Source organism: Sinocyclocheilus anshuiensis, unplaced genomic scaffold, assembly GCF_001515605.1.
Source record: "Sinocyclocheilus anshuiensis isolate Anshui unplaced genomic scaffold, SAMN03320099.WGS_v1.1 scaffold1572, whole genome shotgun sequence".
NCBI classification, from domain to species: domain Eukaryota; kingdom Metazoa; phylum Chordata; class Actinopteri; order Cypriniformes; family Cyprinidae; genus Sinocyclocheilus; species Sinocyclocheilus anshuiensis.
In genome coordinates this window covers 505,217-518,224 of record NW_015555807.1, presented here as the reverse complement: position 1 = coordinate 518,224, position 13,008 = coordinate 505,217, and the positions used below count along the sequence as shown (strand labels likewise).

The 13,008-nt window shown below is 38.0% G+C and overlaps 1 protein-coding gene across 1 annotated transcript in view; it reads left to right on the top strand.

The window, feature by feature from the left end:
- Window positions 1-5,219: 5,219 nt before the first annotated feature.
- Window positions 5,220-13,008, top strand: part of LOC107675008 (SH2 domain-containing protein 4B-like) — an 8,741-nt gene continuing 952 nt past the window's right edge. The window contains exons 1-7 of the mRNA XM_016469187.1: window positions 5,220-5,382; window positions 6,782-6,941; window positions 7,131-7,284; window positions 8,451-8,589; window positions 8,687-8,911; window positions 9,213-9,335; window positions 12,286-12,506. Of these exons, the coding sequence (XP_016324673.1) occupies window positions 5,220-5,382; window positions 6,782-6,941; window positions 7,131-7,284; window positions 8,451-8,589; window positions 8,687-8,911; window positions 9,213-9,335; window positions 12,286-12,506 (1,185 nt within the window). The remainder of the gene's footprint in view (window positions 5,383-6,781; window positions 6,942-7,130; window positions 7,285-8,450; window positions 8,590-8,686; window positions 8,912-9,212; window positions 9,336-12,285; window positions 12,507-13,008) is intronic.

Below are 13,008 nucleotides of genomic sequence, written 5' to 3'. Positions count from 1 at the left end.
ATTCACAATTCACAAATATAATACATTTTCCAACATTATTTTTTCAAATATAAAATATAATCTGTTTGAAATATAAAACATAAATATAAAATATATTTTTAAAACAAAATTATCTGTTTTAGGTAAACACAAGCAAAATCCATAGACAAATAAATGTGTGTATGTGTACAACCTCGACTACTGAGACAAAGTGATGTTGAAAAGCTGTCTTCTCTACCTCCATCTCATGGGTCGCAATCAAAATCGGGCAAATCAATAAATAATAAAATACAACTCACAATCATAAATGTGAAGGGCACTATCACAACCTTCCCAGCAATCACATAAAAATATTTATCAATGTCAGAGTTTCTCGCTTTGACTATTTGTCTGGTTCTTTGTCTGTCTGCTCTGGTCAGGAGATGACAGGATCTCATGTTAAATTTATGTTGACAGCACAAGGGACTTTTTTGGTGGAGCTGTCAATCGATTGAAATTTTTAAATTGAATTAATGACATCATATGGTGCTTAGTTAATCTAATTAATTGCATAAATCAATGATTGCAGAGAAAATTAACCAAAAAAAAAACAAATGAAGGCAATTCAAATTAGGCTATTAGTGTGACAAATCACTTATAAATAGACATTACAAAAAGTAAACATTTGTATTGTTTTATTATTTAATATCACTGAACATCCACAGAAATCTATTTTACAATGAAATTTGTCAATATATCCAATGTATACTTTCACACAGGTTAACTGCACTATTTTTGTATCACATTTTTAAAAAGTAATTAACACAAAATGTATGTTAAACTGCTACTTTTTTCACCTTTGCCCAAATACAGCTTGACAAGCCGCAAATAAACTGCCTATCTATATGCTGGTTTCACCAAGGCACAGCTGGCGCTGATGACAGACTCTGACAGAGGCTTCCTCAAGAGAATGACCTGCAGGAGGCAAAAGGGGACGTGTCCTCTGAGGTGCCGAGGAGAAAAGCAGCAGGGTGTTTCTGCGATGCCAAAAAACTGATTCACACACTGTGAAATGAAGGTTTGGTTTCAGATACTTGCTGCCTCCATCATATTATGAAGAAATTAGGTATGTGTGACCTTTGCAGTGTAAATGAGATCTGAATGCAGAATTAGAGGTATTAAGCTATTCACAGTAGGACTGCTGCATATGTGTATATGATTACCTCACGTGTCTTCTCTCTTTCTGTTTCATCCCCAGGTCAAATTGACATGCCATGTCAGTCTGTTTGTGTCACTTTTGTTACTCATTTTCCTCCACTTTAATTTCCTGAGCCGTCTAAGCTGTTCTCATTACCACTCACAGGAAGAGTCTAACGGATGGGGCTCGGGCCGTTTGGACTAATTCTGGCTGCAGTAATTATGTTTTGAGAGGAAGGCAAGGGCACAGATTTTCTACTGATGATGGGTTACGGTCGCCGTGATTTTGCCAAGTAAGACATGTTACTGGATCAACATCTTTTGTTGATCCTGGATCAACATTACTGTCCAAAAATATAGACTAAACCCAATCCCTACCCCTAAATCTAACCCTACCCTACAACAAGGATGTTGATCCAGGAACATGTTGTACTTGGTGAAACGATGGGTTACACCGCCCCACTGTGGTTGCACTGAAAAACAGTGGCCTCTAGTGGAAATTGCTGGATACAGCAACCCACAATCCCACAGTTCGTCAATACAGACAGCTGTCAATGCAGATCTTAATCTCCTCTTCTCCATCCTTCACTTTAGGAAGTGACAAATTTTTATGCTCAAGCCTGCATTAAAAATACTCCATGACAGTAAAGATCAAACAAGTTCAGTGTATGTTGCTGTGCCGCATTAAATAAACACCAAGTATCAATCTAGATGCAAGATTCACAGCAATCAGATGGAGTATATAATCATTATTTAATGGCCTCGCATGGAAACCAGCTCCTCTCAGTCCTCTACTGTCTATAAGGGCCAATTTGGCTTGACAGGTCATCAGATGAAGATGAAAGAGCTGCTGTTTTATTAAGCAGCACTGACATAAACATCCAACACACATCTTTGATAATGTTGTGTACTGCAGTAGTGATTTTAAAAGCCACTGCTTTGGTGAGTTTGAAAGGAAAGTAAACACGCGGAGTGCTGGCTGTGTGGTGCGAAAGGCTAAATGACATAATTAGTCTTGATCTTTGCTCAAATTCGCCCACCATGATTTAGCTGCGTTAGTGGAAACACTGAGCTTTGGACAGGCATGACAGGGTTTTGTTTTTGATTAATTGTATTTGATAGCGAGTCTCACTGTTAGACATGATTAGTACATCAATGGCGTAATTAGCATTTGTGTTGGAGTTCTCCCATGAATGCAGGAGCCTCTTTGACAGGTTTCAGCAAATGTGAAAATATTACAGCTGTAGTATTTTTGAATGTAAAATTTCCCTAAAACGTTTCAGTTTGACAATTACTTAATTAAGCATTAATTTGTTCATTTACTTTCTCTCTTCTGCTCATTCTTTATTCTGTTTCACTCGCACTTGTTCCCTGTTCCCTTTGGCTAATAGCGACCAGGATGAATAAGTGACACTAGAATAATAGTCAGGAGAGAGACGAGTAATTACGAGGTCAGGGGGGTTTTATGCAGAACATGAAAGCCCCTTGTAGAAATCAGGTCCAAAGGGCGGCAAGGGACAAGAGGTGAAGAGAGACATGAAGATGAAAATACTGACGTCAGAAAGTCAATTACAATACACAGAGCCAGTGATGGGGAAGCTACTTTGACAATGTAGCGTGTCGAGCTACAAACTTCTTATTTGTCCAAGCAAATAAACTGCAGGATGTGGCACATAAAGGCCAGGGCCCATCCAATCAAAGCTTTCAGAACATTTGCATTAATGGTGTGAAAATTAAACAAAACTGCAAATAAAATAAAAACATATGTTGTGTATATATCAGTTTTAAAGTTTTTTTTACATATAGACATACAGTATATGATCATTTTATTTTGTGCCTGTAACAAATCCGATTGGCTCTCAAGAGTTGCAGTAGCTATTTCTATAAATGCAGCTTGCAGAACGATTAGCAGTGATTATTAATGTCATATTTGTATTCATTCTAGTGAATCGGTTTGTCTTCCTTCTCTCAAATGTAGCTTTGGAAAGTTTGATTCAGTCTAGTTAATTATTTTGTCCTAATAGCCCTCTATCATATGTACCTGATTCATTATACTGAATCAGTTCATCCTTAACCGACCCCATAGCTCTGGAAATCCTGACTCATGCTAGTGAATTGGTTTGTTCAAACCTGTAAATTAACAGATTCCAAAAAGATTCAGCATTTGGAGTCCCAGGTGGCGTTTTTTGTTGTAGTGTGTCTTCAGTGTTGGGGAAAGTTACTTTTAAAAGTAATGCATTGCAATATTGTGTTACTCCCTAAAAAAGTAACTAACTGCATTATGATACTTTTGCTTTACTTTTTCTATTTCTGTTCTATTTTTTGGCAAATGTTAAATCCCTTTCACACCATTCTGTCTTGCATGAAGAATAGGATGCAAAAGAAGAAAGTTGAACACTTTCTCCTCAATCAATCACAAAAAAAGAAGAATCACAAATGTCATGTTCTAATGTCTGAAGTCATTTTTCCTTATTAGTATTGATGAATTGGATCTCTGAAGTTCTGCAGCAAAGACACTTAATAAAATGAGATTAAATACATGAAGTATTTATGTGATATAATTAACGTAATTACTGCAGGTTTGCGAATATTCTGAGTTTGTTTTTCACTTTTATTCATTTTGAGGAATACTCAATATGTTTTTGTGCAAGTGAAATTAGAATTACTTATTACTTATTTGAAAAAGTAATACGGTACTTTACTTGAAAAAGTAATCTGATTACGTAACTCGTGTTACCCCCAACACTGTGTGTCTTTGATTTCAGGGATATAGGTTTTTATCTGTTTAGTTTAAATGTATCTTTTGAAGTTTACTATTTCAGTCTTGTTTAATTCAATGTGTTACTTGCCGATTTGTAATTATTTGTGAAATTTACTAGCAATTTCTGAGTGAATTTTTTTTCTACATCAATGTTATTCAGTCTATTTCACACTGAGAGGGGTAATATATTTTTAAATATACAACAATCAAACGACATAATGATCGGATGCAATCAGAGCAGTATTTATTTGGCACAAAAATAATAAAGTTGTCAATTATGCTGACATCATTAAACAGCATGTGAACAAATAAATGCATATTAGATGTAACCAATAAAACTAGACAATGGGACCTCATAAATTAAGCTTCAAACAAATAATTATACGGCGAACCAAAGTCCCTTTAAGGCCATTATTGTCTTCTCAAGGACTACCTGGTGTCCAGGGTTAAAAGAGGGGGGTGTGGGTGGGTTAACACCATCTGCTAGTGCAGAGCTATGGCAATATGAGTCGCAGATGTAAGATTACACCATGAAAAGGTAGGGAGAAAGGGACAGGTCAGATAACATGCCCACATAGACTCACACACACACACACACACACACATCTTATCCCAAATGTTCATGTTGCATCCATAATTACATATAAATTCTTCTTTCGTAATAGTATGTCTGTTTCATAATTTGACCTCACTGAGTAATTGCTTGCATATTGTTGATATCAATCTGCCATTTAATATAACTGTTGAGACATACGGGTGTAGCCTAGAGAAAACAATTTCTATATAAGTCAATTCATCACAAAATCATATCCGTAGACATATTTTAATCTGCAAAGGAGCTGAACAAAATAATTTCGAGCTGTCACACACAGGTAGCAGTGTCAGACACACCTGGTCTGTAGGGTCAGTGCAGGAGACAGATAGAGGGGGGAGAGGGTGAAATTAAACCCCATAAAGGATCTAAACGCAAGAACAAAACACCACTGCAGCATACGAGAAGTGGAGAGAAAGAGACCATACTTGGGTCAAGATTAAAGGAAGGGATGCATTTGTGATCAACACTTGTTGAACAGAGAGGTATATCAAATAGAGGGTGATAGGAAGTAGAGGGCTCACAGTTGTTATGACACCCTCAAAAAGAGCTTCAGATCAGCTGTGCATTACATTGAACATACCTTGGGCCTTCCTCAGGCAGTGAAGACTGATCCTGAGAGATAGACAGACACCTGGGCTTGCAGTCTACGGTGACTACAGACAAAGGTCAAAGGAGTCGAGAGAGACATATACCTGGCAGGCTGTCAGGATGATGCAGCAGATTCTTCAGGATATGTATATAGAGCCTGACCTGTTGGCTGAACTCAACGAAGAGCAGAAACAGATCCTCTTCTACAAGATTCGGGAGGAGCAGGTGCGACGCTGGAGTGAGAGGGAGAGAAGAGATCCAAGCCATGCTGTGAAAAAGAAAAGTGAGTCCAGGGTTCATTTTGTACCTTTATTTGATAAAGTCTACAAATGAAACATGAGTGTAGTTGTTACAAGGAATATTTTGACATTTAAGTCACTCTTAAAAATGTTAGATAACAAATTACCAAACCAAGTGGCATTTATTAAAGAAAGATAACACAAGCACACTTTTCAAAACAAATATTAGTCCTTAGAAAAGCTTTAGCACTGTTTGGTTTTAAATATCATGTATTTGGTCATTTCTTATCATTGGTAATGCAAAATTATTATATAAATTCTGTAGATAATAATGCTCTTTGGTCTTCATATATACACTAACATTCAAAAGTTTGCGGTCAGTAATGTCCACCAAGCCTGCATTTATTTGATCAAAAACACAGTTTAAAAAACAGTAATATTACAAAATATTCTTACTATTAAACATAACTGTCATTACTCCAGTCTTTTAATCTTTTAATATGCTGATTTGGTGCTAAGGAATTATTTCTTAGTATTAGCAATTATAAAAACATTTGTGATGTTTAATATTTTTCTGGGGACCTGTTACATTATTCTTTGATGAATAGAAAGTTCAAAAGAACAGCATTTATTTGAAACAGAAATATTTTTTTCTGTCACATTAGACCAGTTTAATGCGTCCTTGCTGAATAAAAGTATTCATTTATTTTGATCATCATGAGAAATATTCCAAGTTAGTATTCAGACGTTTCAAATTATTTTGTCATTATATATTTTTATCTAAATGACATAGAAAACAATTTCTTCATAGATTGTGTTGTGAGTTTAAAGTGTGTAATTTTGTTCCATTAGCCTCACCAAATGAAAAATGCAGAAATAATCACATTGTTTTAAAACAGGTTTGAAAACTTACAAACTCCCTCAAACTCCACAGAACCAATATTGCTGCATAGGTCTGGTTCGAATGCTGAAAGACAGCATTGTCCTGAAAGCACCACAGAGCCACAGTGTTCATACTTTCTGGGTAAATCAGTCTACGAATGGTGTATCTGGTGTCGCTGCATACTAAAGAGGTGTAGGAGAAAGTATTTCAGAAAGTACATCTATAAAACGACACACTTCAACTTTAAGGCAGTGGTGCAAATGAGCAAGATTAGGTTTACATCATATTGCAAGTGCAATCTCACTGCATCAGAGGGCGTCACTGATTGTGTCCGTGAGCTGACAGGTAATGTCCCCTTGTTTTCAAAAGTTCTTACATTATCTTGTTCAGTTGTCATGTTCCCGCAGCGTACAAAGGATCCCAGTAGGATAATCTCTTCTAGTTTTGTCACGCCGTCTGAGTTATTTTGTCTTTATCTTATCTGAATACGGTCTGATGGGTCTGGAAAGTGGACGAAAGATGTTCTTTTTTCATATTTGTCGTTTACTGTCTCTTCCCAGGCAACCGCAGAGGCATTCAGTGGCTTCTGGGCTCAGATGGAGAGGTATGGGTATGGGTAATGGGGGAGGCCCCGGGGGACAAGCCCTTTGAAGACATTGTGGAAGAACTGATGGAGGAGAGAGCAATGAAGCAGGCCCAGCGAGAGGCACAGGAACTCCGGTGAGAGAACCATGGGACAGGGTCAAGGGAAGGGAGCAGTGGGATATTAGGGGTGGATTGACAGATGTGATTCAGCTAAAAAATGAGAGAAAGAGAGAGAGAGAGAGAAGGGAGGGAGTGCAGGGTAATAATGATAGAAGTACAGAGGGATGGAAAGTGCATCACTCAACCCCTGCTGAATTTCCTGAGGCGTGTGAAGGAGTCAGAGATTGAAAAGAAGTTTCGAGATGCCATGGCGAAGGAAAAGGCTCGCTTCGTGGCAGAAAAATGGAAGGAGGAGACAGATGACAGAAAGGCAGCCAAGCAGGAAGAAGAGGAAGATCGCATTAGAGAGGAACTGAAGGTGGGTTTGGCTGTAAAAACAAAAACACAGAATATTTTATGCATCTTTTAAAAGGGTGACAGTTCTAAACAAAACATCAAATACAGCGTCATGCCTCGTGTTCCCTCAGATATTAAAGCCAAGTGGGTTTTAAAAGTACACTTGTCCTCATTAAAAATGTTACAAATAAAGACTGTAATGAATAATGCTTTTGAAAAATATGTGGAAAACTCACACATGAATTCAGTCATGCATTATAAGACATCTGTCTAACTAGCCAGTGCAGCATAAGTAAAACAGCAACAAGAAATGAGAGTATATACACTACAACTAAAACTATTTTTTACTTGAAATAAAATAAACATTACCTGAAATAAAATAAAATAATGCATAAACACATTTTATTTCAGCTAGTTTCAAAACAATTCTTATTTGTGCTTAGTTTAACTTAATGTACTAAAATAGCTAAAACCTAAACTAAATTAAAAATGAATAAAAACTATACACATTTTTAAAAAATGAAAAAAAATAACAAAAACACCCCATAATTATTAAACCTATATAACTAAAAATAAAACGCAGATATATAAAATAAAATAAAAATAAAAACCAATTTGTATTAATAAAATTGATAGCAGTATCTAATTTCTACTAAAATAAAACTAGTTGGTCTTATTAACACGTCTTACACATACATATATTAATATTTATTCTTTTTTTTTTCATGTGTGACTGCTACTTATTGTAACTACCTTTAAAGCACCCTTTATAATAAATGTATAAGCCCCTAAAAAAGCATACCAATCAGGATCTCAGTGGCTCAATTGTGACAAGACATCCAATAGTTAAGGGTCCTTGCATTTATTCTTCAACCAGGCCTTTAATCATAGTCTCATAATAGAGATTGAGGTTAATTAGGCTTAATTACTATGTGTTCCATGTTCAGAGAGTGAATTATTTAAAAGTTGGCAACCTCTCAGAATGTAGATAGTGATCTCTGAGACACAAGGCCAACATTTGTACGCCTGATCTATAATAGAGTTGAAAGCACTGATGTTTGGGTTAATGACATCGTCCACCAAATTAATCATTTATATTCACCGAAGATGAGACAACTAAAGCAAGCCGAAGTGAAACTTCTGTGCCTTTGTGTAAGCTAGGGCTGATTCTTTCTCCTTTTTTCACAGAAATGTGAGGAGGAAGAGAGACAGAGAGGCGAGGAAGAAATCCGCCAAACGGAGGAGAGGAGAGCAAAGGAGCTGTACATCTCTCTGAAGCAGGAGGAAAAGAGGAGCGAGAGAGATGACAAAGAATGGCAGGAACAATGTGAGAGAACAAATGGAATGGGAAAGAAAATGAGTAGTTTGGCTGCTCTAATACAAAGTAGCTTATTTTTATTCAAATTCCTCTCCGCTTCCCACAGTGCGACGCTCCAAGGTGGCGGATGAGGAGATGAAGTGCAAGGCACGGCGGGCTAGAGATGAATACAAGCGCCAGTCTCTGCGGGCTATCGAGAAGGGCCTGGTGGCTGGACTCAGCGGCCTGTTCCATAAGACACACCTGAATGGATCGGGTCACAACCGACGGCACTGCGCAGTCATCGAACATCCAACCCCTCCAGCTGAGGCCAGCCATTCACCTGCAGCTAGTTCTAGTCAACTTACCTCAGGCCATTACAGGCACAGACAACACCAACGTTACTGCAGTCCAGTCACACAGTCGCTCACGGAATGGTAAATCAATAATCAAATCAATAATAAATGATCTCGCCCATATCCCATTTATTTTTTGCGAGTGTGATATTGTTTTTAGGGAACAAGAAGTCAATATAGAGGAAATTACATTTTGGACAAAACGTACCGCTCTCATACAGAAAGTAAAACAAATAATGAAAGATTTGCATGCTAACTACACATCACAATATTGTCTTCCATTGCCTTTCAGCCCAGTCTGGATTCGTCCACCCAGGCCGAACTCTCGTGAATCCATCATCCGCTGGTTTGAAGAGGAGCAGAGACCGAGACGAGCGGGATATGAGCGAAGTAGCAACACCATCGCAGCCTGGTTCCACGGTAAAGACGGCTAGAACGTTCCCTTCCCTAAGGCCCTTCACAGCTCACATCAGGGTTTTAATACAAGCATCATGTTTTGACCCTTTGACCTCCACACAAGTAGATAGCATCATGGTAGGGGGATTTCATGAGATTGCAAACTAACATTAAAATTAACACAATAAACTATGAAAGCAAAGGACACATCACATGGGGGTTGACATTTTGCAACACATAAACACTGACAATTTCAGAAAAATAATTAGCAAATAAATGTCGGATAACAGCAAAAAGCATGACAAATTCTTCAGAAATATTAAAATATCTAAGTTTGGGGTCAGTAAGATTTTTTTTAAGAAATGAGTACTTTTATTCCATAAGGACACATTAAATTGATCAAAAATGACATTTCTTAACTTTCAGTTCATTAAAGAATCCTGAAAAATGTCATGATTTCCATAAACATATTAAGCAGCACAACTGTTTTCAGCACTTTTGATAAGAAATGTTTCTTGAGCACCAAAGACAACTAAAGCAAGCCGAAGTGAAACTTCTGTGCCTTTGTGTAAGCTAGGGCTGATTCTTTCTCCTTTTTTCACAGAAATGTGAGGAGGAAGAGAGACAGAGAGGCGAGGAAGAAATCCGCCAAACGGAGGAGAGGAGAGCAAAGGAGCTGTACATCTCTCTGAAGCAGGAGGAAAAGAGGAGCGAGAGAGATGACAAAGAATGGCAGGAACAATGTGAGAGAACAAATGGAATGGGAAAGAAAATGAGTAGTTTGGCTGCTCTAATACAAAGTAGCTTATTTTTATTCAAATTCCTCTCCGCTTCCCACAGTGCGACGCTCCAAGGTGGCGGATGAGGAGATGAAGTGCAAGGCACGGCGGGCTAGAGATGAATACAAGCGCCAGTCTCTGCGGGCTATCGAGAAGGGCCTGGTGGCTGGACTCAGCGGCCTGTTCCATAAGACACACCTGAATGGATCGGGTCACAACCGACGGCACTGCGCAGTCATCGAACATCCAACCCCTCCAGCTGAGGCCAGCCATTCACCTGCAGCTAGTTCTAGTCAACTTACCTCAGGCCATTACAGGCACAGACAACACCAACGTTACTGCAGTCCAGTCACACAGTCGCTCACGGAATGGTAAATCAATAATCAAATCAATAATAAATGATCTCGCCCATATCCCATTTATTTTTTGCGAGTGTGATATTGTTTTTAGGGAACAAGAAGTCAATATAGAGGAAATTACATTTTGGACAAAACGTACCGCTCTCATACAGAAAGTAAAACAAATAATGAAAGATTTGCATGCTAACTACACATCACAATATTGTCTTCCATTGCCTTTCAGCCCAGTCTGGATTCGTCCACCCAGGCCGAACTCTCGTGAATCCATCATCCGCTGGTTTGAAGAGGAGCAGAGACCGAGACGAGCGGGATATGAGCGAAGTAGCAACACCATCGCAGCCTGGTTCCACGGTAAAGACGGCTAGAACGTTCCCTTCCCTAAGGCCCTTCACAGCTCACATCAGGGTTTTAATACAAGCATCATGTTTTGACCCTTTGACCTCCACACAAGTAGATAGCATCATGGTAGGGGGATTTCATGAGATTGCAAACTAACATTAAAATTAACACAATAAACTATGAAAGCAAAGGACACATCACATGGGGGTTGACATTTTGCAACACATAAACACTGACAATTTCAGAAAAATAATTAGCAAATAAATGTCGGATAACAGCAAAAAGCATGACAAATTCTTCAGAAATATTAAAATATCTAAGTTTGGGGTCAGTAAGATTTTTTTTAAGAAATGAGTACTTTTATTCCATAAGGACACATTAAATTGATCAAAAATGACATTTCTTAACTTTCAGTTCATTAAAGAATCCTGAAAAATGTCATGATTTCCATAAACATATTAAGCAGCACAACTGTTTTCAGCACTTTTGATAAGAAATGTTTCTTGAGCACCAAATCAGCATATTAGAATGATTTCTAAAGGATCATGTGACACTGAAGACTGGATTAATGACTGCTGAAAATACAGCTGTGCCATCAAAGGAATGAATTACATATATATTATATTATATATATATTATATGTAGAAAACATTTTTTACAATTTGTAATATTTCACAATATTACTGTATTATTTGAGCATTAGAGACTTCTTAAAAAGTAAAAATCTTACTGACCACAAACTTTTGAATCGCAGTGGATAGACAGATGAAAGAGGCAAAAGAGGCAAAATCATGTATGAAAAATTACAAGCATAGGTCGAAAGCAAGAAAAAGACTGAAAAGGATTTCAAAAGATTGCAAAGACACATCATGAAAACTGTCCGTTAACCATTGACTGCACTTCAAAAGGTCAGTGGCAAGTGGGGTCAGTTGAAGTTGGAGTTGAAATTGTTTGAACTTCAAGTAACACATTACAGCGCTTGACCGGTGCTAGGGTACCGCTGATGCACTCCAAAGAGTTCAATGCACTGGGGCGACGTTGACAGGAGTCACGTAAAAAAAAGCCTCTGATGTATTTTTAGAAATGGACTCAGAAGTCACAGTTTAGTGGGAACGGGCAGTAGTTTAGTGGTTGCAGTGAAGGAAAGACATCGATTAAATCGAGAAAATAATAATGAAAGAGACAGAGAGAGGAAAAGAGAGGCAGACAGAAAAACTCAATAATTCACTGCTTGTGCCAGGATGATTGGAGCCACAGTGTGTGGCCTCTGATTGGACAATGATAAGATTAACAACCATCTGAGTGACGCCATTCGACCAGGAAACACGAGAGCGCTGCCAGCATCACTTTAAGATCAGAGCACAACACCTGCACTTCCAGCCGCACTGTCACTCAATCTCTCTCCATATCTGCCTCTTCCTGTCTGTCACTTTGCCTCGTCCCGTCTCCGGCTCTCCATCTGTCTTTCTCACTGTCACTTGTCTCCTGCCTCTGCAGGAATAATATCACGGCAGGAGTCAGAGGCTTTGCTAGCGAATGCAGCAGAGGGCTGTTTCTTGGTCAGAGTGAGTGAGCGGATCTGGGGCTACACGCTGTCCTACCGCACCACCTCAGGCTTCAAGCACTTCCTCATCGACGCATCGGGTGACTATTACAGCTTCCTAGGTGTAGACCAGAACCGTCACGCCACCTTAGCTGACCTCATCGACTTCCATAAGGTAAGCTGGAACTACAGAATTGTACTACTGTCGTAGCGCGACTGACAAACATGCTCATGAGGCGATTGCAGTATGGAAAGCCGTTGTAACATTTAATCTTTAAGCCGTACTAGTATCTATTTTCATGGTACTAGTACCTATTTTTTAGATACTAGTATATTTTCCATTAAGTACTAGTACTTATTCATTAGCTACTAGTGCTTATTCTTTAGGTACTAGTGTCTTTTGTAAAGTTACTGGTACGTATTCATTAGATACTAGTACTTATTCATTAGATACTAGTGCTTATTTATTAGGTACTAGTACTTATTCACTAGATACTAGTACTTATTCATTAGGAACTAGTACTTATTCATTAGATACTAGTACTTATTGATTACATACTAGTACTTATTTATTAGATACTAGTACTTATTTATTAGATACTAGTACTTACTCAATAGATACTAGTACTTATTTCAATAGTAACTAGTAACTATTATATTGTTACTAGTAAAAAAAA